General features: G+C 37.8%; 2 protein-coding genes and 1 pseudogene across 6 annotated transcripts in view; 2 read left to right on the top strand and 1 right to left on the bottom strand.

The window, feature by feature from the left end:
• The window catches only part of WRN (WRN RecQ like helicase), a 151,574-nt gene extending 142,413 nt beyond the window's left edge, over window positions 1-9,161 (bottom strand). Inside the window, exon 1 of one of the 3 annotated variants that reach the window (XM_042934474.1) lies at window positions 8,743-9,161. The gene's annotated coding sequence lies outside the window, so the exon portion shown is untranslated. Of the gene's footprint in view, window positions 1-2,994; window positions 3,077-8,742 lie in introns of those variants that run through there. The other 2 variants (XM_042934476.1, XM_042934475.1) reach the window with 2 other exon arrangements.
• Window positions 3,690-4,852, top strand: LOC122217480 (annotated as a pseudogene).
• A 346-nt stretch (window positions 9,162-9,507) lies between the features above and the next one.
• The window catches only part of PURG (purine rich element binding protein G), a 38,603-nt gene continuing 23,457 nt past the window's right edge, over window positions 9,508-24,653 (top strand). Inside the window, exons 1-3 of one of the 3 annotated variants that reach the window (XM_042934473.1) lie at window positions 9,508-9,586; window positions 9,891-10,760; window positions 13,001-13,002. In XM_042934473.1, coding sequence (XP_042790407.1) covers window positions 9,897-10,760; window positions 13,001-13,002 — 866 coding nt within the window. In that variant the 5' untranslated portion in view covers window positions 9,508-9,586; window positions 9,891-9,896. Of the gene's footprint in view, window positions 9,587-9,890; window positions 15,226-24,653 lie in introns of those variants that run through there. The other 2 variants (XM_042934472.1, XM_042934471.1) reach the window with 2 other exon arrangements.

Genomic DNA, 24,653 nt, shown 5'->3' with positions numbered 1-24,653 from the left:
AGCTCTCCTATGTCTCCAGCTTGCCAACTGCAGATTACATATAGACGTAGATGCATATATGTATATAGGTGGTGTATATATATAGTATCTGTATATATATGCAAATAATAAAATCTATAATAACATATAATGTATACAATCATATATATATGTATATATATTATAGTATATATCTCTCACAATAAGGAATTGGGAACTTGCCCATGCTAAGGAGGCGGAGAAATCTACATATACACATTGACATCAATATTGACATAGGTACCAGGATGTATGTGCACACACATACATATATATGTATATATATAGAAACAGAATATACATACATGTATAGATAGATACATATACATTTATATATCTCCTGTGAGCTATCTGTGTGCCTAAATCCAGCCCCTCCATGTGTGTACTAGATTCCATACTCTCTCATCTACTCACGGGCACTTTTCACCTCTCTCCCAAATCACCAATTTTGCTCTCTCTACTAGTCTACCAGAAAAGTCCCAAAGTCCTATCAGTATATACACATACTGCAATTTCTTCCATCTTAAAAACACAAACTTGACTCTGGGCTAACTGCTCCATTCTTTTTCTCCCCTTTATAGAAAAACTACTCAAAAGAGTCATCTACAATAGTGTCTCAATTTCTATTCCTTCCATTGTCTCTTAAACTCACTGTATCACTCCACCCCACCAAAAGAGCTCATATTAAGTTTACCAAAGACTTTCATGTTGCCAAATCCTACAGTCAATTCTCAGTCCTCATCTGGCTCAATACACCAGCCACATATAACACAATTAGTCATATCCACCTTCTTTTTTTTTTTTTTTTATGAGAAGTTTGTTTGCTTGCTTGCTTGTGTATTTTGAGAGTGAGATGGAGTACAAGCAGGGTAAGAGCAGAGAGAGAGAGGGAGAGAGAGAGAAATCCAAGCAGGCTCCACAGCATTAGCACAGAGCCCAATGCGGGGCTCGAGCTCATAAACCATGAGATAATGACCTGAGCAGAAATCAACAGTTGGACACTTAACCGACTGAGCCTCCCAGGCACCCCCCACATCATCCTTCTTCAAACACTTTATTAAGCATCTGTAACAATTATTCTCCACCTGTATCAGTAAGAATCCTTCTCAGTACTTTTGCTAGTCCTTCCTTAACTCCCCAATCTCTAAACCTCATAGCATTCTAGATTCAGGTCATAGACCTTTTCATTCTCTTCTCTACATTCACTCCCTTGAAGATAACAGTCTGATGGCTTTAAAATTACCTATAGCACACTAACAACTTCCAAACTTATATAAACCACCTAGACCACTCTTATGAACTTCAATCTTGTATGTCCAATTATTTACTAAATACTTGAGTGTCTAATGGGCAAATCACAGTGGGTATGTATAAAAGTCTCCCCAAACTACTCCTTCTATAAATTACAGTTCTCAGTAAATGCACCTCCATCCTTCTTCTGATTGCTCAGGCCAAAAACCTTAGTTATCCTTGACTCTTCTCCTTTCACACTCCACATCCAATCTAGCAGTAAAAATTTTACCTTCAAAATAAAGCTGAAATCCACCTTCTCTCACCACCTTCATAGCTAAAATCCTGGTTCAAGCCACATTACCTCTTATCTCGTCTCTACAATCTATTCCCAAAACAGTGGCCAAAGTGATTCTGTTAAAAGATAATTCAATTTAAAGAATAATACACCATAACCAAGTGAGATTTATCACAGGAATGCAAGGGTGGTTCAACATAAGAAAATGAATCAGTGCAAATGTATCACTTCAATAGAATGAAAGAATACCACATAATCATCTCAGTTCACACACACACACACACACACACACACACACACACACGTAACATCCACCACTCTTTCATGATAAAAAAAAGACTCAAAAAACTAATAATGAAAGGAACTTCCTCAATATGTTAAAAGGCATTTATCAAAAATCCAAAGCAGGGCACCTGGGTGGCTCAGTCAGTTAAGTGTCCAACTCTTGGTTTTGGCTAAGGGCATGATCTCAGGGTTCGTGAGTTTGAGCCTGCTTGGTATTCTTTCTCTCCCTCTCCCTCTGCTCCACCCCCCGAAATAAATAAATACACTTAAATTCACAGCTAATATATTCAGTGGTGAAAGGATTGACAGTGTGGAGCTTGCCTGGAATTCTCTCTTTCCCTCGCTCTCTGCCCCTCCCCCACTCAATCTCTCTCAAAATAAATAAACTTTAAAAAATTTAAAAAAAAAAAGGACAAGGCAGGGATATTCACTTTCACCACTACTATTCAACACTGTTTGGGAAATTCTGGCCAGAGAAATTAGACATAAAGAAATAATAATAATAAACATTCAAATTGGAAATGAAAAATTAAAACTATCTCTATTCACAGATGACATGATCCTACATACAAAAATCCCAAAGAATCCACAAGAAATCCACTAGATCTAATAAGAAAAGTCAGCAAAGTTGTAGGATACAAGATCAATACACAAAAAGCCGGCTGTGTTTTACACACTAGCAATGAACAATCTGAAAAAGAATTATGAAAGTAATTTCATTTATAATAGCATCTAAAAGAATAAAATAAAATACCTAATAGTAAATTTATCCAAGAAGGTGAAAAACTTGAATACTTCCAAAACACTGCTGAAAAAGATTTTAAAGATACCAATTAATGGAAAGACATCCATGTTCATGGACAGAAATGCTTAACATTGATAAGGTGCCAATGCTACCCAAAGCTAACTACAGCTTCAATGTAATATCAAGACTCCTACAGCCTTTTTTCCAGAAATGAAAAAGCCAATCCTCAAATTCTTATGGAATTTCAAGGGCCTTGAATAGCCATAACAGTCTTCAAAAAGAATAAAGTTGGAGACTCACACTTTCCAATTTCAAAACATACTACAAAACTACAGTGACCAAAATAGTGTTGTACTGGCATAAGAATAAACATATAGATCAGTGGAACAGAATTGAGCTTCCAGAAATTAATTCTTACATTTATGGCCAACTGATTTTTGACAAGGATGCCAAGTCCATTCAGTGAAAAAAGAAGTTCTTCAACAGATGATATTGAGACAGTTGGATTTCCACCTGCAAAAACAATGAACTTGGACCTCTATCTCACACCATATACAAAAATTAACTCAAAATATATTGATTCAAATATAAGAGCTACTAAGACTATAAAAAACTCTTAGAAGAAAACATAGAAGTAAATCTTCATGACTTTGGACTTGGGAACAAATTCTTAAACATGACAACAAGAGCACAAGCAACAAAAGAAAAAGTAGATATACTGAACTTTATCAAAATTTAAAACTTTTATGAATAAAAGAACATTATCCAAAAGTGTAAAGACAATCCACAGAATGGGAGAAAATATCTGCAAATCATATTTCTGGTAAGTGTTTTAATAAAGAGAATATACTATGAAGATTTCATACAACGCAATAACAAAAAGATAAACAACTCAATTTAAAAATGGGCAAAGGGACTGTCATCACCCCTCATCCCAGCCTTCCTCTGTCCTACTCACCTCTCCTTTTCTCCTCATCTTTCCCCTTTCTTCCCAGCACCCTCACCCTTGGGGCTGGAAGGACTGCTCTTGGACACACGAGAGGTGTAAATGAGGCAGGAGAGGGAGGTGCTGGGTTTCTGGACAGACAAGGACTCCCTATCTCCACCCAGAGCCACCTTATCATGCTGCCCAAAGTGGGGACTGAAGCCCTGAGACTGGCTCAGTCGCATGGGGAACAGGGGCAGATGCCGGAAAACATGCAAGTGTCTCAGTTTAAAATGCTGAATTACTCCTATGATGAAGATCAAGAAGAGCTCTGTCCAGTGTGTGGCGATAAAGTGTTTGGATACCGTTATGGGCTCCTCACCTGTGAAAGCTGCAAAGGGTTTTTCAAGCACAGTCCAAAATAATAAAAGGTACACATGTATAGAACACCAGAACTGCCAAATTGATAAAACACAGAGAAAGCGTTGTTCTTACTGTCAATTTAAAAAATGTCTCTGTGTTGGAATGAAGCTAGAAGCAGTAAAGGGCCAACCAAATGCACAGGGGAAGGAATAAATCTGGGCCAATGTACAAGACAGATGGGTCTCTAAAACAGAAAAAAGCCCTCATCCGAGCCAGTGGACTTAAGCTAGAAGCCATGTCTCCCGTGATCCAAGCAATGCCCTCTGAGCTCAGAATCTCTTCTGCAATTCAGAACATGCATTTTATCTCCAAAGGCCTCCAAAGGCCTTGCCTCCTACAGACTATGACAGAAGTCCCTTTCTAACATCCTCCATTAGCATGACAATGCCACCTCATTGCAGCCCGCAAGGGTTACTTCAGTCCCCTAGCCAGGCCATCAAGTCTGAGTACCCAGACCCTGACACCAGCTCACGGGAGTCAATAACGGGTTATATTCCTCCATGAACAGTTACCAGACAAGCTCCCCAGCAAGCATCCCACATCTGATACTGCAACTCGTGAAGTGTGAACCAGATGAGCCTCAAGTCCAGGCCAAAGTCATGGCCTATCTGCAGCAAGAGCAAGCTAACTAAAGCAAGCACAAAAAGCTGAGCACGTTTGGGTTTATGTGCAAAATGGCTGATCAAACCCTCTTCTCCACTGTTGAGTGGGCCAGAAGTAGTAACTTCTTCAGCGAACTTAAGATATGTGACCAGCTATTACGACTCTCCCTTTCAAGAGAGACCTAACTCTGTTCCTAATTAAAATATTCTTAGTGTTAAAAACACACTTTCCTTAACTTTTCTTCTTTACATGATTTACAGAGTTAGAAAAATCTTATAACCTTGACATCAGGACTATCACAGCTTTTATTATATGTGGTTCATAGTTTGGGGGAGAGGGGAATAGCATTTCATGTAAACTATAGTAAATTTGGCTGTTTTTTTTTTTTCTTTTTTTTTTTTTTTCTGAATAGTAGAATGTCTTTACTTATTTCCTTTAATTCAGATGGCTTATGGCTAGAAAATTTAAGTCTATGTGAACCAGCAACCTAGGGAACTTCTTAAAAACTACCAAATAAAAAGTTATAATAGTGCCAACTTAAAAGAAAAAATACCAACATTTACTTGTACTTAAACCCTAAAGAGTGAAAATGATACCACTGGTTACTAGTATCAAATAGGTCTTTACTACCTGTTTACTTTGACATTTGGTTGGTAAAGCTTTTGTTTTTGGAGCAGATTCCAACAGGATGTTTACTATCATTGGATGGGGCTTAGGCAAATGGTGAGTGCTAGTCTACTTGACTGGGGGTTTAGTTCTAAATATCTATGTCTACTGTTGATTTTAACAGATTGGTACACTGTAAACACAGTTCTTGTTTGTATAAGTATCTCTGTTTAACTACATAATTATTTTATTTCCTGAAACTTAATACTGAATTAATCTGGGAAAGTGAAATAGAAGTTTGGAAACTAAAAGTAGCTATCAAAGCACATTTGGTAGTCAGTGGTTTCATTCTCTGTTTTAAGAACAAAGTGAATCCTGGATTTGATTTCTCAGTGTATCTCTTACAAAATCAATTTCTCCCTTTTCCAGTCATAGGGGTAGATGTGGCTACAAAATATCTGTAGCTTCTGATCACCTAGGACTTTTGGAGGAAATTTAAAACTCTTTGAGAGAAAGACAATACAAAGCAGACTTTGAATATAAAGGGTGACTGTTAAAAACCGTGCAGAGGGATCAGGGAATATGGAAGCTGTGTGCAAATGGAAAATAGTGCTTTTCACAGCAGTCTTCATTAAGCACTGTGACTTGTACAGGGAAACAAAAAAGTTACCTGAATGGATCCAACTAAGTTGATAGAATACAACCACCATGCTGTTAAGACTATTAATGTATCCAGCTCTTTACTCTCTTGTCCTTTATTGTCCCATTTAAAGATGGCTGAAGGTGGAAATAGATACTAGGCTGCAGAGGACAAGCCGAATGCATTGATTCAGCACAGTGAGGCCAGATATTTCCTGAGTATGCAATCACTTTGTGATAAAGTGTTTTCCACTAAAAACAAAAACAAATAGGGGCACCTGGGTGGCTCAGTCAGTTACCTCTTGATTTCAGCTCAGATCATGACCTCACAGTTCATGAGTTCAAGCTCTATATCAGGCTCCACGCTGACAGTGAGGAGCCTGCTTGGGATTCTCTCTCTCTCTCCCTCCCTCTCTGCCCCTCCCCAACTTACACTCTGTCTGTCTCTTATTAATAAACATTAACAAATTTTTCAGTAAATAAATTTTAAAAAAATAAAAATGGGCAAAAACTTGAACAGACATTGCGCCAAAGAAGATATACCAAATAGCCAATAAGCACATGAAAAAAAAAATGCTCAACATCATTAGTCACTAAGGAAATGCAAATCAAAACCACAATAAGATATCACTTCACTTCATCACCTAGGAATAAGAATTATATGAAAGAGGAAGAAAATTATTTAGAGAAGATATGGAGAAACTAGAAGTTTTACCACATTGCTGGTTAAATGTAAAACAGTGCTGCCAATGTGGTTGGGCAGTTAGCTCCTCAACAACTGAAACAGAATTATCACATGATCCAGCAAGTCCACTCCTAGATATATGCCCAAAAGAATTGGAAACAGGAACTCGAGCAGATATTTGTAAGCCAGTGTTCACTGCAACATTATTCACGATAGCCAAAAGTGGTAAAAAAACCAAGTGTCCATCAACAGATGAACATAAAACGGAATATAAACACACAATAAAATATTACTCCGCCATAAGTTCTTTTTTATTTTTTTAACGTTTTTTTTTAAATTTTTTTATGTTTGTTTATTTTTGAGACAGAGAAACAGAGCATGAGTTGGGGAGGGGCAGAGAGAAAAGGAGGGGCAGAATCTAAAGCAGACCCCAGGCTCTGAGCTGCCAGCACAGGGTCCAACACAGGGCTTGAACCCATGAACCATGAGATCATGACCCGAGCCAAAGTCGGACGCTTAACCAACTGAGCCATCCAGGCGCCCCTAACATTTATTTTTGAGAGAGACAGAATGTGAGCGGAGAAGGGGTACAGAGAGGGAGACAGAATCCAAAGCAGGCTCCAGGCTCTGAGCTGTCAGCACAGAGCCCAACACGGGGCTCAAACTCACGAACCATAGGAGAGTGACTTGAACTGAAGTTGGACGCTTAACCGACTAAGCCACCCAGGTGTGCCAAAAGAAATTAAGTTCTGATACACGGTACAACATGAATGAACCCTGAAAACATTATGTTGAATGAAATAAGCCAGATGCAAAAGCACAAATATTTTTTTAAAAAATTAAAATTAAAAAATGTTTAAGAACTCAAATATTATATGATTCCAGAATGAGCAAATTCATAGAGAGAGACTATATTAGAGGTTACCAGGGGCTAGGCAGAAGGGGCAATGGGGAATTATTGAATAATTAACCAGTTAGAACTTGGAGTGAAAAAGTTTTAAAAATAGTGGTGATGGGGGCACCTGGGTGGCTCAGTTAGTTAAGCACCAGACCTCAGCTCAGGTCATGATCTCTGGGTTCGTGCATTTGAGCCCTGTGCCAGGCTCTGCTCAGAGCCTGGAGGCCTGCTTCAGATTCAGTGTCTCCCTCTTCCTCAGCCCCTCCCCCACTTGTGCTCGCTCTCCTTTCAAAAAAATGAGTAAACATTAAAAAAAATTATTTTTAAATAGTGGTGATGGCTGTGCAACATAGTGAGTGTAATTAATGTCAATGAGCTGTCCACTTAAAAAGTGTTTCAGTGGCACATTTTGTTACATATATTTTACCAGTGTTTTCTATTTTTTTTAATGTTTTATTTATTTTTTGATAGAGAGCACAAGCAGGGGAGAGGCAGAGAGAGAGGGGGGACAGAGGATCCAAAGTAGGCTCTGCGCTGACAGGCTGTCGGGGTTCGAACCCATAAACTGTGAGCTCATGACCTGAGCCAAAGTCGGAGGCTCAAATGACTGGGCTAGGCAGGTGCCCCTTACCAGTTTTTTGTTTGTTTTTTTTTAAAGATCATTCAGATGATGATGTTTCCCTGACAAAACTCTCCAATAGCTTCCCACCTCCCTCAGAATGAAAACCCAAATTTTCAAAATACCCTACCAGGCCCTACACTATCTGTCCTCAGCTCTTTCCCGTCTGACTTTATCTCCTCCACCTTCTCCCTTACTATCTCATTGTGCTTTAAACTTACTGGCCTCCTAGACTGCTCTTTGAACACGCCAAACAGGCTTCCTCAGGGCCTTTGCACTTCCCGCCCCACCCCAGCCACAGAACTAGCTTTCCTTCGGCTCTTTACTCAAAACTTACTGTTAAAGGATTTAAACTCAAGAAATCCAACTTAATTTGCTAAATTACACGTAATAGGTTATTTCCCTCGACTTTGTTATGAAAATATGGAGTGGCTCCATTTCCGCAGCAGTAAAGGCTGGATCCGAAGGGTACAATCCCAAGGGCCCAAGACAAGCAACCGGTGGCACAAGCTGAAGGTGGGAGGGAATGGGAAAGCTCACTTTTTGGCTGACAGAAGCCCTGGGAAGGCCTGCGGCATGTGGGGGCCCTTTTCCGGTATGCTCCGGAGGTGGGAAGGGGCAGGAGGTCGCGGGTTTTAACGCACCTCCTACACACTGCCCAGTGGCCTGCTCTTCGGGACTGAGCACGCACCCGCAATGTCTGGGAAGGCTAGAATGATACCCCAGGGTCTGGAGCTGGCTGAAACAGGGGTAGGGAGGTCACGTTACCCTGAGAAGAGCCAGTTCAACGGGTCTCCTCCTTCAGCTGGATGAATTGTGAAGCGCCACGACAGCAGGGCCTGGAAGCCAGGCATCCAGGCCGGATACCAACTCAACAGACCTTATTCCCGCGCCGCAGAGCGCACGCCTTGGCGTCACGGCGCCCACGGCACATTATCAGCTGGGGTAGACCTATCTTCTCCACCCCTCCCTCCGAGGTCCGCCCCTCCCCGTCCTCCATTCGTGGTGCTCTGCAGCCCTCCCATCAAGCCCAGCGGGCCAGGAGGCGCGCATGCGCAAGGACTCTCGCTACCGCTGAGCCCTCCGGGAAATGTAGTCCCTGTGCGGATGCCGGTGGGCCGCCAGAGTCCTGCATCCCGGAGGAACCTGGAGAAGTCACAACAGTCTCGCCACCTCCGTCCTCATTACCATCTTCACACCTGTCCAGTCACCTCGCACTCACAGTCCATCTCCGCGCGCCGGGCTTCGGTCAGGGCGCGCCCCGAGGAAGAGCGCGAGACCTTCTCTTCCCTTCAGCGGGCTGTGCTGGAGGAGGCGGGGTCCACGGCCCGCCCCCCGCCGCCACCCCCCCCTCCCCTCCCGGCGGGTATCGGGCCGGTGCCCGAAGAGAGGCGGCGGCCCCCGCAGCGGCCGCAGGAGGGGCGGCGGCGGCGGCGGGCGCCGCAGGCGATGCCCCTGCCCGGCTGCTCCGGCGGGGGACGGTGCGAGCGGCGGCGGCGGCGGGGGAGTTGGCGGGGGGCAGCGGCTGCGGCGGCTGCAGCAGAGGGGCCGAGAGCTGGCGGCGGCGGCGGTCGTGAAGGGCATCGGTAGCAGCGGTGATGGCAGTGTCGATGTGAGTGTTTACTGGCTGGGGACCCCGGGGCTGCCGAGCCTGAGGCCGGCGGCCCGGCGGCGAGCGGGAGGCCGGGGCGGCGGAGGGATGCTGTGTGCGCGGTGCGGAGCCGGGAGACGCCGCCTGTCGCCGCCGACGGTCGGGCAGAGGCGGGAGCCGGGCGCTGCGGCGGCGGGCGCCGTGCACCGCGGCCCGGTGTGGGGGTCCCGGGCGGAGGCGGGGGCAGCGCAGGCCGAGGGGCGTCTGCGATTGTTCTCAACACCCCTCCCCCACCCCACCCCGTGTGTCTGTTTGTCACTTGCAGCTGAAGATGGAAAGAGCCAGGCGAAGGGGAGGCGGCGGCGGCCGCGGCCGCGGCGGCAAGAATGTAGGGGGCTCTGGCCTAAGCAAGAGTAGACTCTATCCCCAGGCCCAGCACTCCCACTACCCCCACTACGCGGCCTCAGCCACCCCTAATCAGGCTGGGGGTGCAGCCGAAATCCAGGAGCTGGCCTCCAAACGAGTGGACATCCAGAAAAAGAGGTTTTACCTAGACGTGAAGCAAAGCTCCCGGGGCCGGTTCCTAAAGATAGCTGAAGTCTGGATAGGGAGAGGCCGGCAGGACAATATCAGAAAGAGTAAACTGACTCTGTCCCTGTCTGTGGCAGCGGAGCTGAAGGACTGTCTAGGGGACTTCATCGAGCATTATGCCCACCTGGGCCTGAAAGGCCACCGACAGGAGCATGGCCACGGCAAAGAGCAAGCGTCCAGGAGGAGACAGAAGCACTCGGCACCCTCCCCACCAGTCTCTGTAGGGTCCGAAGAGCACCCTCATAGTGTCCTCAAAACAGACTACATAGAGAGGGACAATAGGAAATACTATCTAGACCTAAAGGAAAATCAGCGGGGTCGCTTCCTAAGAATTAGACAAACCATGATGCGGGGGACTGGCATGATAGGTTATTTTGGTCACAGTTTGGGCCAAGAACAGACTATTGTGCTCCCAGCACAAGGAATGATCGAGTTTCGTGATGCCTTGGTTCAGCTAATTGAAGACTATGGCGAAGGGGACATAGAAGAACGAAGAGGTGGAGATGATGACCCACTTGAACTCCCAGAGGGGACTTCTTTCAGAGTGGACAATAAAAGGTTCTACTTTGATGTGGGCTCTAATAAATATGGAATTTTCCTGAAGGTAAGTGAGGTGAGGCCACCTTACCGTAATACTATTACTGTTCCATTCAAAGCTTGGACAAGGTTTGGGGAGAATTTTATCAAGTATGAAGAAGAGATGAGGAAAATTTGCAACAGCCATAAAGAAAAGAGAATGGATGGCAGAAGGGCCAGTGGTGAAGAACAAGAATGCCTCGACTAGAGTGAATTTGAACTCCATCAGGCAAAATTTTAAATCATAAAATTGGCTAAAAGTACTGATCCATAATCATTTGAAGAAGTTTTTCCTCTTTTTTGGCCCTTTGTTATTAGTAATACCTCTGGTAGTTTATACTTCAAGGAGTCTGATTCTCATGTTATACGTAGAACATTATAATTCTTATGGGAATTCCGATCTTCCCAGAGCTAAATAGTTTAGCTGCTTCAACTGCTCCAGACCATTGAAGTATGCAAATCAGCACAAAATGTGACATTCTGACCTTCTAAATACCATAACTAAGATTTACATTGCACTATGACATAATCCTGAGAAAGATACATATACTTAATATGGAAGTGTGAATTTCTATTTAACAAGTTCCCCAAAAAAGTATTCCATCCCTACTTCGTTAAAAGCTGCTAAGCTTACTTGTAGGGCAGTTACCACAGAAACAGAAATTGACCTCAAGTATAATACAAATATATTTATTTATAAAAGTACATGTAGAAATATATCAGTTGTTCATTGGATAACAGTATTAAACCATACCATTAAAGAGTCAAATCTTACAGCTACTACAATATTCTATAATTTCAAATTTTGTGGTAACCCTGGAGTTTATAGTTGCCATATCAAAGCCGTGGGAGAGTTTTAATTCGTTGTTCTAAACTAGTTATAACCCTATCTTTACCTCTACTTACTGTACCATATATTTTTATTGACTTTCCGAAGTTTTAGGAATTACTTTTATGTCACTGTTGAGTGGGAGGCTTCATCCTATGGCTTTGCTATGGAAATCTTGGTGTTTTAGCCTTTCATGCTAATTTGAAGGTTGTGAGAGGGTTTTTTTTTTTTTTTTTCCCCCAAAATATATCGTGGACTCAAGGTGTTCTATTTTATGCTTCTTCTTTAGCACTATTTCAGAGGGGTTGGTGCACCAGTTCACTGATACAAAAATACATCTGTAATAATACATTTTAGTAGCACTTTTGCAATTGCTACCCTTAAAACCGTGTCAACACTTCCAATATAAACCTGGCTTTTACAGGTATTTTAATTCCAGAAAAACAAACAAACAAACAAACAACTCTTTTTCTAAAAAGCATTTAGAATATAAATTTTCAGCCTGGGAAAATATTTTAGATTGGTTATGAACATATTTGAAAGGAAAATTCAAGCATTTTCCAAGGTGCTCTTTATGATACTTAAAAAGGTTTACTTTACACAAGACTCACCCAGTTACCTGTATTAAAAATTGCTTTCCAGGAAGTGCCACAGCAATTTTTCAACACCTAAGCAATTTTTAAACAAGTGGATATATTGTATATGTGTACCAACCCACCCTGTATTAACTGACTAGAATTTTATCTGTTGAGCTGCATTTTATTCTGATTGAAACTATTGTCTTTTATCTTGGCTTTATTCACCTCCCACACAATAAGTCCATATAATCATATTTAAGAGCCAGACACTGATTTCAACCCCCAAATATAGCTCTCATTTATGAGAGCTGGCTGCATGGATTGAGATCAGAATGTAGCTCTCCTTTTATATACCATAAGTAGTTCAAAATAATTTTAATAATTTTTTTCCTTCAGAAGTTTGTCCCCAAGTACATTTAAGTAAGGTCACTAAGAAAACGTTATGAGTTAAGAAAATAATATTACTGGCTTATCTTATTTAAAAACAAGCAATCAGTAACCCAGACATATATGCTGGTATTGGTTTTCAGATTGTATTTCACGTTTCCCCAAGTAGTATGAAGGAATCTCATTAGTTCATCATAAATGTGGACCATCTGGATTACTATGGAACAACTGAAGGTTGGAAGATAGTTGGAAATACTAGAGTTAATAGCACATGGTGGGTGTTGAGACTCTAAAAGTAGCAAGGATCTTTAAACAGTCCTAACTGTAAAATAACTATTGTAGACTTGATAAAAAGTAGCTTTTGGTATATGAAGGAGTGATGTGCACTTGAATTACTGTACTACTGATTGTTATTCCTGCCCATCATAGTGCCTATTAATAATTATCAACCTGTCAGATTTTGGCAAACTGGAGCTGTGCATGTTCCAGTATTCGAGTGTTCCTATCACTATTGCTATGACTGTATACTCTCTCTTAAAAACCTTCCCTCGTAAAATACTTATATCCATTAAGTCTAAATGATTTCTTTCTTGGTTTTTAGTCTGATAAGATTTGAGAGTGTGTGTCTATATACATACATACGTGTGTATATATACATATACACAATACATGTCAGACAAATATCTTTAATTCATTGTATATAAATATTAATTTTGCATTAATTGTTTAAGCAAAGAATTAGTTACGTAGCCAAATCTTCTACATTGTATGTATACTTCAAAGTTATTACCATCTCAAAGCTATAGATTGGTAGATGCATATATACCGGCAATTGAATATACTTTAGAATCACTAAGCCTTCTGCCAGTCCTTTTGTTTCACTTTTTTATATGTATTCATTGAAAAATGAAATGATGTTACAATTTTTTGATACTTAAAATTCCCAATTATCCATTAGCCATAATCAAATAAGATCCAGTTCAAAACTCTGGTATTAAGACATGTATTGCCATGTATCTTATAAAATAAGCTACTATTTTTATCTGTGCAATATACATTTTATTTATTGTCATTTGTAACATAAATGGAGCTGCAAGTGTACATGGTATTCTTCAAAATAATAGGATCCCTGCCTTGAAGACATTAAACTCTTAAGGCAACTGGATGTTAGAAGTCAAAAAATGAACATTCAAGTTAGTAACCAAAATTACTAGTTCATTGTATAATTCTAAAACACTGATGATGTTTGCACATAACCCAAGCATAATGTGGTATAGACTCAAAACTGTAATAATATAAGCTAATAGTATGAAATTTGGAAACGGGTTCCTCATAATAGTTGGCAGTGTGCTCCTAGCAATTGAAAGCAACACTAATCTGTTGCTTAATATGCAAAAGATGCAATGTATTATAAAAGTATTAAAAGTTCTGCCACATTTTATAATTTTCCTTGTTAAAACCCCAAACTGCCATGTCCCTTAAACTTGAGTCAAACACAAGCTTATTTGCACTAAAGAGCATGGCCAAAAAGTAAACGACAGGGTGGAAAAGCTAGTTGGAACCTCTTGAAATAATTGGTTCTAATGGGAGAATTTCACATTTGTCTATTTGAAAGCTATATGGTCCAGGCAGACAATCTGTCAGTTCACTAATTTAATAATGCACTTTACCTTTTGTATATAGAAGATGTACATTTATGCCACTTGAAAGGTGGGATGTGTTTCAATAACTATGTAGTTAGAATCTGTAGGGTGATCTCTTGCATGCAGATGTTTGTGTTGGAACTGCTATAATAAGTTTCCATTAAATCAGTGTAACGGAGAAGGGTAGAAGATGCTTTTGAAACAACTCCCAATACATTTAATGAACACTTAAAGTAGAGTTCATATTTGTATTCTTAAGAACTAAAATCAATAAAAAACTACTTCTAGCCCAGATTAGTATTACAGTTGAGACTATATCTAGTTGAGACTCCCCATAATACCCTGAAAGTTAATTTTGGGAATTTGTGCAGAAAAAAATTTTTTTAGTAATTCTGTTTCATTGTTGATGTGTGTTAAAACAACTAATGAAAAGACAGTACATGATACTGTGTAAGAATTAAAGGCATGGTTGGCTGATACAGTGTCATTAAGAAAACACCCAGACTAAAGAAATAAAGTTTCAAATTAAGAAAATGCGAAGAGCCTCAGAACCATTGCTAAAATCAATATAGTATTATTTCAAAATTTGCAGAACTAACTTTCACCAACCAAAAAGGGTATTGGGAGATTTAGTGTATCCTTTCATCCTAAAAACTTCCTGAGATGTACATTTGAAAACTAGATAATTGTTGCTTAATAATAGGTTGTATGTACTTTACTAAGAAACACTGTGTACTAACAATTCATCGAGAATATGCTATATTTACTGCATTCATTTTATATATATGGATAAGAATACATTATATATAATCATCCTATCTTAATATATTCATGTATTTATATTGTAATTTTGCAAATATTTTCAGTAAAATAAACATTTATCTGAGCTGCACAATTTGAAGAGGATGAAATTGGAATACACCCTCAGACACTCATTTTTACTAAGCAGCTACCATTGAAAGCTGGTGTATGTACTATCACTCCTTTAGATTTTGTTTTATGGTTTATTTTAATATCTAAGTGATTAGGACTTAATTTGAATTTTTAAGTGGCGTTCTGAAAATAATTTTTATAAACGTGAGATTTTTTTTTCCCTGCTTATTTCAAAATGTCTTTCATTGGAACTATTTATAAAATCCTATTCCAAGCTTTATGTAAGGGCTTTGCTTAGTCACCACATAGTTTGAAGTCTGTGTTTACTAAAACACCAAACATCTTTGGCAGGATAAAAATCTAAAGTAAACCACAAAGAGAAGTTAAAATTGACCCTATGCCAACAGAATAACAGAGGTGTAATACTTATCACTGCCAAGTAAGATTCTTATAGTCCTTCTGAAGTTTCCTTAAAGATTTTTTGAATTTCACAAGTAACGTGGCTAATGGCTAACCCATCACAGGAAGAAAATAAGGATATTAGTATGCTGTTGAGACAGACCATAGTCCACAGTGCTGTAGCGATGAGGTACAGGGAAAATGTGTTTTTCCCAATTTAAGGTCATGTGAAAGTTGAGTTTTTAAGTCACGCTTACTGTCACAAAGTAAAGATACCAAAACTTATGTAGGTGGATCTTGGAAAAACAATATATGTATTAGTATATTTTCTTCTATAACGTAAAAAAAAAAAAAGTTTTTTTTTTCTTAATTTGACTTGTTTTTTAAAATTAAATTTATTTTGGTAGTTTTTAATCAATATTTTTGAATAGGGAAAACATGTATGGTACAAAATTTAAACGCTACGGTTAGGTAGACAGTGAAAAGTAACCGGTGTTACCGATTTCTTGCGTATCCTTCTAGAGTTACTCTGAGTATACAAGCATATGTGTCTATACATATATTCTTTATAAACATACAAAGGAAAATATATACACTGTCCTGTGTATATGTCCTGGTAGTATCAGTTTTAGATCTGTCATTTTAAATGAGTTTTTTCCCTTTTACTTAGATACCATACTTGTACTAGTTAACATAAAACTTAATTTGAATTATATTATTACACCAAGGGAACCTCAAGGAAATTTTGAATGAATCCCATTAATATTAACTTAAGATGCAAATATGTGTATATATTAATTTAAAGTGTATAAATATTTAATTTCCCTTCGCTATCCCTAACCACCTTGCCCTTCCTGTCTTCCCCTGTTCCTTCTCTCAAAAGACTATTGGTCTTTTTCCTAAAGTAATACAGTTCAGGACTGGCAGGATATTAAACTATTTTACCAAGTGTTAGGTTAACTATGTTCTCTAATGAAAAACACTGATATTTAAAGCTTTAATAAATTATTACTTAAGTTTTACTAATTCTTTTAATATCTTATTGTTATCCAAAGACCTTGCCATTATGAGAGCAAATAAGTAATGGAACTATAATGAAAGGTTGTGCTATGACTGTTGAAATCTTTTGATTTGTTAACATGAGCTTTTATCTTTATTATGATGAGGTTATTAATGAATAATTCATTTAGCAACCTAGTCAAATCCAGTACTAAACAAAGGGGTAACACTAGTCCTGATTGTTTAAGGCATGGATTCCCCATTGAAGGACTCAGAGTCCATCAGATGTCTTTGGGACCAGAAGGGGTACTATGATGATTTGGGGAGAGAGTAAAAACTTTGGGGCTATGAGGTTACAAGTACAACTAAACCATCTCCATTCTCTGCTGGAAGAGTATTAAACAGTAAATTGTTTGAAAATAAAGTTAGCATAATGCTTTAATAGTTTTTAAAACCCCTCCCCCCCCCAAAATCAAAATCAAATTCTCTTCTCATTCATATCAAACGTGTATGTTTAAAGTCATTTTTCTAATCACCACCAAGAAAAAATTATCTGAAAAATTGAAAGGCCCATGCTGGAACCTTAAAGGATATTATCTAGTTATAAATTAAATCAACCAGAGGAAAAGATCTAGTACTATTAGAAATACCTTAAAGAATATGAGGGTTGAGGAGGAATCTTTTAATAGATTAATATCTGTAAATTTTATGAAAATATTAAAAAGTTTTAAAAATTCAAGCACTGGTTTAAACATTAAAAACATATCTCCATAATTGGTGGCATAATTTCCTGTTTGTAAAATGAGAGAGTTGTTAGAAGACAGGACCCTCTTAAATATATATTTTTAAAGCATAAAGAAGTGTTTATTTTAATGATGAATAACCCATCATCCTTTACAGAATCTATAACATTGGTAAAACTCTCCAGTATTTACTTGTTCAAGCTTAAAATGGTTTATAGGTATTGCTTCTTATTTAAGGAGTGGGGTCAAAAAGAAGGTAAATTCTCCTGCAGGAACGAGTTTTGCTTAAAAAATTAAGAATTTCTCATCCTTAATCAAGGAGTTTCCCATGTTGGTGCTTTCAGGTAAATTGTGTTTTCCAAACTTTACCTTCTTTCAAATATTCTTTGTGAGAAATGTCTTACTAAGGCCAGTGACATCTACCAGTAAATAAAAACTTATTCATAATGAAATTAGTGCTGCTACAGTGAAGTGAATTTGTGATGTGAATGTAAAGGAAATACTTATTAATGAAATATACATTTTCTTCTTTTCTGTTGTTGACTTTTTTCTAAGATTGTATAGGAGTTGTCTGCCCTCTCATTTCCCCCCTTTATAGTTTCTGTGTTATTCTATTCAAAGTGTTGATTGGTTTCCAGGAAATAATAGGCGTAAATAAAAGGAAAAGTAATCCCTAAGAAAAATGTTCATAGTAGTTAAAAGTTAGACTTGCTCCCAAGTGTAAGATTAGGGGAAAAAATGCTTTTGTGGGCTTTTGTCTTTATCAAAATGGTGGTATAAATCTGTTTATTTGATCCGATTAAAGACAGAATTTCTTGTGAGATACCTATATTCAGAAATCCTTAGTGTCTTATTTTTCTTGGAGTAGTATAATACATACTCTTCAAGATTTTATTTATTATTTGTTGTGGATTTGATGAGGCTGTTGCCTAGAGCTAACAAATACACAAGGAAGAGAGAAGAGAAAGGTAGTGGTTTACTATTTTGTTTGCCTATAGCAAAAGAAATCAATATAACAAAATGGAAGAAATAAGACTTCTCAAGACCAAATCCCTATTTATTTAACCTTTAAAAGATCATTTGAGAAAGATTAATAAGACTTAATTCTTCCAGTGTAAGGCCTGACTCTCAGTAAACCATTTAACTTCAGTAGGATGGCTTCCTTTTATGAAAAATGAACAAGATTGTGCTAGAAGCTAAGGTTCCCTCCTACTCTAAACTTCTAATAATATTCTGTATCAATGGAGTGTGAAAGAAAAAAACAGAATACCAAATTGGAAAGTATAAGACAATCTGTATTAAAAACAACAAAATAATGCAGCAATCTGTGCTTATACCCAAAAGAACAGGAAGAAGTGGCAGTTTTATCACATGTATGTATCTCTTCAGCCACACAAAATGAAATTTTGTTCCTGGCCCTTCTTAAGATCAAACTGTTTACACTAACTGTACAATCATCCTATGCTTTAATTTTTTTTATAGAAATACTTTTATTATCTGTATGAGGTCTTATTCTTTGGAAGCATTACTTGTTTCTACACCTTCTGTAATCATTTCTTACATTCTACATGACAAAAGAATTTTAAAAATTAACATCACACCCTGAAATGGCATTGTACCTGGAATAACCTTAAATTACGTTGCTAAGTAATACACCACTGCTATCATTTCAGGGGCCCCTGAGAATCAAATACTACCTTTGACCTCTATTTCCTTGGTCTACTGAACGTATTACGTTACAAATAATGATGTTTAACAAAGGAAATCAGGAAGGGCACTGAACTGTGAACGATATGGTTCTACTTTAGAGGACCCATAACTACTAGAGTGTGCAAAGATAAAACATCATAATGAGTCTGTTTGTTTTGTTTTTAGCCTTGAGAAACCACCAAGGTTGGTGATTGAAGGAGAAGAGAAGAACACATAAGGGTTTTTGTCCCAGATGCTTTACTTAGGCGCCCGAGCCTCCAGTATACAGTGCCACCACTGTCAATAGATCAAATGGAAAAGAGTGACACCTTTCTCCCTAGACCTCTCCTTCTGGTGCCCATTTGTTTATGAGAGACCGTGCTTAAGAGTTACCAAAGTGTATTTTGAAGTGTGTATACACATGTGTATTTCATTAATTTCAAAAATCTCTGTGCACATAAAATTCCATTGCAGAAATGGTCCATATGATAAAGCAGCCTTTAAGCCTGGTGGTGCTTTGCAATAGCAATCTTGTTGGTCAGTTCGCAACAAATTCTGTTGAGAGTGGATTGCCTGTTGTTAGAAATTTTTTTTCTCCTCCCTCTTCTCAATATAGCAGGTACATTTTAGGTTCTTCGCTGTTGCTTCTTCAATGCTGTTTGAAAGCTAAGTGGGATATGAGAGAATGGTTTAGTTGGCAGTTATTTGCCCTTGCCGTTTTGTAGAAATTGTCCCTAGCTTCCCATTCAAACATTCTGAGCAACGATACCAAAAGATAATACATAAGTGCCAAAACTACCCATAAAATAAAACAACAGAACCATTAAGATAATAATTTAGGGGATGCCTGGGTGGCTCAGTCAGTTAAGCGTCCGACTTTGGCTCAGGTCATGAGTTCACAGTTTGTGAGTTCGAGCCCCACATTGGGCTCTGTGCTGACAGCTCAGAGCCTGGAGCCTGTTTCAGATTCTGTGTGTCCCCCCCCCCCACCCCCCCCGTCTGCACCTTCCCTGCTTGTGCTCTCTCTCACTCTCACTCTCAAAAATAAACGTTAAAAAAATTTTTTAAGATAATTTAGGAATAAGGATAAGGATATGTATGTACAAGACACCTAGATATAAAAAAATTCCTTATCATTTGCTAATTTGCTTCAGAAACTGCTGTATTTTATTTCTAGGTGTTTCAGACTAGCAATGTGGTTTATACCAATGGTTGACAGTCTAGAATTTCAATAGAACAAAATAATTTGAAAGTTCAGGTGAATTTATTATGGAATTTTATCTATTGCTGTTCTCCTTAAAGGTTAAACCATGCTATAATCATATGAAAAATAGAATTTTAAAATGTCCTCCCTTCTTTTACCCCCCTGTCATAGTAAGAACACTAATTTCTCCCAATACCACCACAGCTCCTCTCCATCCTATTTATTTGTTTAGATGACAACTGAAACACAATAAAGACCGAAAAAATTGCCCTATGAAATAGATCTATAGACTCAGAAAGGACTGCTGCTTAACTAATATCAATACTGTTACCGTATTTCTGTACAGGAATTTAGTATGAATAGAAACATTTCACTTGGGAAGATATGGACTGAAAGGTCAGTTATTCCAACTTTTCAGTATACACTGTATCTTCAGGAAATACTTTGACTAGCACGATTGACAAGTAATTTCAGAAACGAATGTAGCCTCTAGGAAAATTGCACCATGACCATTTTTAAAGAGAAGGTGGTAACAAAAGAAAGAGGCAATCTTATTAGTATTAACAACTATTACTTATTGAATACCTACCATATATTAAACATTGCTGAACCCCTGTAACTATTCTACTTATAACAACCCTATTGTCACCATTTTTTTTTATCATCACCATTTTAATATGATTTTCCGGAGATTTTCAAAACTGGTTCAGTATTTCAGAACTAATGTATTTGAACCCAAATTGACACCAAGCCAAAGACTGTGTTCATTCAATTAGGCCGAACTATCTTTAAGACTTACTCCAAAATCTAACCCCCTGACTAATATAGCACAGTCTACCCCCATGTATTACTGGTAAATCTGCCTCAGATTACTAGGAATTATTTTATCCCAAACTAATCCCCATATATGGGGCTAGTACCACCAAGAGACACTACTTATATAAGTGTTCATCTAGTTTGTTAAAGTTCAGTGCTATTAAATACAACTTATATGATCTTTATGGATTGAACCTCTAGTCTCAACCGTTTTAAATAAATGTCAATTTTGGAAAGAGATCAGATGACAATATAGATGGATGATTCCAATTTAACCCTTAAGTGCAGAGAGAAGACAAATTACTATTTACTGTGGATCTACTATTTCATTTTCATGACCCGAAATCAACTGGTCATGTTGAATTGATCTGGAAACAAGTCGTGTCAATATCAGTGAAAAGTTTTTTTGAAATTGAATTGTTTTTTGAAACTCTTTTTACCAACTTACTCTTCCTATATCACTCCACTGATTTTCGTATTTCGTTACCAAGTCTCCCCTTCTTTTCCATATCTCCAGCAGAGTAAACTGAACTGACCCTATTTACAGACACATATTTTCCTCTGTTACTCCAGGCCAGTGGTTTTCAAATTTTGGTTTGATTGAGAATCAACCAGAGGGCTTGTTAAAACAGATTGCTGGCCCCGCTTCCTGGGTTGAGTTCTGTTGGCCTGGTGTGGTGAGGAGGGGACCAAACATTTGCATTTCTGACACATTCCCAGGTAAGCTGATGCTGCTGCCGTGGGGACCACATTTTAAGAACCATAGCTGCAGGTTGATGTGATCTTACCTTAGCTGCAAAAGACAGGGAAGGAGAAATGTGGTCATAACAACTAAAAAGAAGTCTCAGTGCTACTCATTCAGCCTTGAGAAATGTACAAATCTAAAATAATATTTTTTATCAATTGACTAGACTTAGAGTAAAAATCATTTTCTTCTCTCTTTATCCTTTCATGACATTTAATAACTTTTCTTCTGATTTTTTGACAACTATCTTGAGATAACTCTGATAGGAACTAATAATTAGGAATTCTTATATGAAAAGCCTAGCATTCCAATTTATGGAGACTGAAACATGTTTTTAATTTATCAAATAACTGGTATATAAATCTTAGTAATGGAAAGTAAATAATTTCTATACTCAACAGTTACTAATACATCTGTTAAGAAATATTAAACATTAGGACTTGAAGGGACCTTAGTTTTAGTCCCTCAATTTTACATTTTGTGACATGTATCATGTAGCTCAAATGGTTCATAATTAGTAAAATAAGCCAAGTAAGTAAACAGAAAATAAAGGCTAAAGGTTAAAATGCAATTGTCTCTTAAGATATATAACCGATAAGAAATATACTAATTTCTTTTAAATGCATATATTTTCATCATCTTCCTATGTCTTATCTATGTGTGTAGGATAGAGGAACTATAGATATATACTGTAATGTATTTATGGTACTTTTAGTGGTACCCATTGATTTAAATTTAGAGAAACTTCTCCTGGATGCTCATTGAGCATATTTGAAAACATAACCAACATACTTAAAAATAATTTATATTGTACTTGCTAACCTGTGGACATTCTTTAATTAATGTATTGATCAAAATTAATAAAACAATATTTTATATAAGTCTATATAATTAATATCTACGATATAACCTTACTAGCTGTCATTCTAATGGATCATGCTTTATCAGAAATACCAAATCATTCATATATAGACATTTGACAGTTCTGCAAGTTCATTAACTTCTGTTTCCAACTACTACCCCTTCGACGATTAGTACTCCAGAACAATGAATGAATTCCTAATTGTGAAAAAGATGAACATAACAGAGATAGTCACCAAGTCAAAAGGATTATTATAGGCTGTATAATGTATTTTTAAAATTCTGTGTCCTGTTGTATTATAGCTACAATTTAAATTTTAGGTTAAAAAATTTATGTCTTATTATTTGAGTCAGCTTCAGACAGAATAGATTTATAGGAAATTTCAGCTCGACATGAGGGCCAAGTTTAAGAAGTAGTGTTCCTTCCCTGTTGCTGAAATTATTTAAGGCAGAGAATAGACATGCACTTAGTTTAGGATGCATAAAGGGAATTAATAAATCAAGAAAAAAATGGATTGTTATTACCCTGAAGATTCTTTTCAACTCTGAGAGAATTTCTTGGGAATACTTGGAACTTTTGTTTTCAGGTCTTCTATTTTATCACATTGGATAAAGAAGCGTGATTTCAATTTTTCTAGTATTATTCTGAAAACATGTTAAGAAAAAAAATGACTTCCTCCTACCCCTTGTTATTGCAAAACAACATAAAAGACTTTTTCAAAATTTTCATGAGCTGTACTAATTAAATGAATTAGTTAAGATAGCTTTCATGAGATTTGCCCCTCAAAATTAAGTCTAGCTTTTATGATTTTCATAAGAAACTTTTCACTTTTAGTCTTTTTTTTTTCCCAGAAACAGCCATATGAAGGAATGTACTTGGTACTTATGTGGCTATTTCAAAAGTACCTGTCACAGGTTTATTTGGGAAGACATAAGTGATGGTACAGTAAATTGGATAACCAAATTATTGCATATTATGAGGTTTTTCTTCATAAAAGTCTAGATTAAATTCTCTTTAAAGATTGAAGCAATAAAATATTTCCATTCTCTATTTTTTCTTGCACTTCTAATTTAAGATGAAAAGAAACAACAAAATTCTCTATTTCCTCTTAAGTTTTCTGTATTAAAGAACAAGATTCTAAGTAAGTTGATTATTGCTGCAAATAATATATGTGATTTTCTCCTGGAGATTTTCAAGGCTTTGTATAGGGCAAAAGGTTAGCTGTGGCAATAATATCTAAATTCAGGGATCTGGCATGAATCAATATGAAACTCGATTCTCACTTGCAGGGTCCATTTTTTCTTGTCACTCCTTCCAGGCATCTTATGCTTTCTCGTGACACTGTAACATTTCCAAATTTCAGTGGACAAATAATAATATCTTTTAGAGAGATCTGAGTAAGTCAAAATGTATTACATCAAGTCTATAAGCTATTAACACATATCTAAATATTCAGCTAAGTAAATTTTACTCTGCACGAATATTGCACGTGTCTGTGCATGCACGCGCGCATGCGTGAGTGTGTGTGTGTGTGTGTGTGTGTGTGTGTGTGTGTGTGTGTGTAAAATTTTAAAGAGAGCCCAATCTCCCCCCTCCACCCTCTCCATGCCCCCAGAGAAGTCCTGGCAAATTGGTTTCATCTTGTTTGTTACTACAATTGATTGGCTGCCCTAAAGTGCTATGTTGAGAATTTGAAATCTGCATCTATAGGGAAAGAGAGAACAGCCTTCATGCCAAATATTTGCTATTTGTTATCCTTGCTTTAGAGCTATAAAAGTTCTCGTTATAGCTCTAAAAAGCTTAGCCAGACAGCTGGTTCTTGCAGCACAGACTACCATTTGACTCACTCAAGAATATCTCTTCTAATATTTCAAAGATAGTTTAATCCAATAATCTCTCCTTTAAAACAGGAGAGACTCTCCGATGTACCTCTCAGGAGCTCAAAGAATCATGGCCATGATGGTGTCATCAAGAATATCCTTAAACATTAAACTCTGTATTTGCCTCCAATGAGTTCTAACTGCCATTAAAATGACAGAAGTTTCACCCTTTAAAATTTAGTCTGGGCATTCTCAAACATTCGTGTACATAGCATATTTAAAATTTTTTTTAATGTTTGTTTATTTTTGAGACAGACAGAAACAGAGCATGAAC

The sequence above is a fragment of the Panthera leo genome, chromosome B1 (assembly GCF_018350215.1).
Source record: "Panthera leo isolate Ple1 chromosome B1, P.leo_Ple1_pat1.1, whole genome shotgun sequence".
Taxonomy (NCBI): Eukaryota; Metazoa; Chordata; class Mammalia; order Carnivora; family Felidae; genus Panthera; species Panthera leo.
This window is presented reverse-complemented; position numbering and strand designations above follow the sequence as displayed.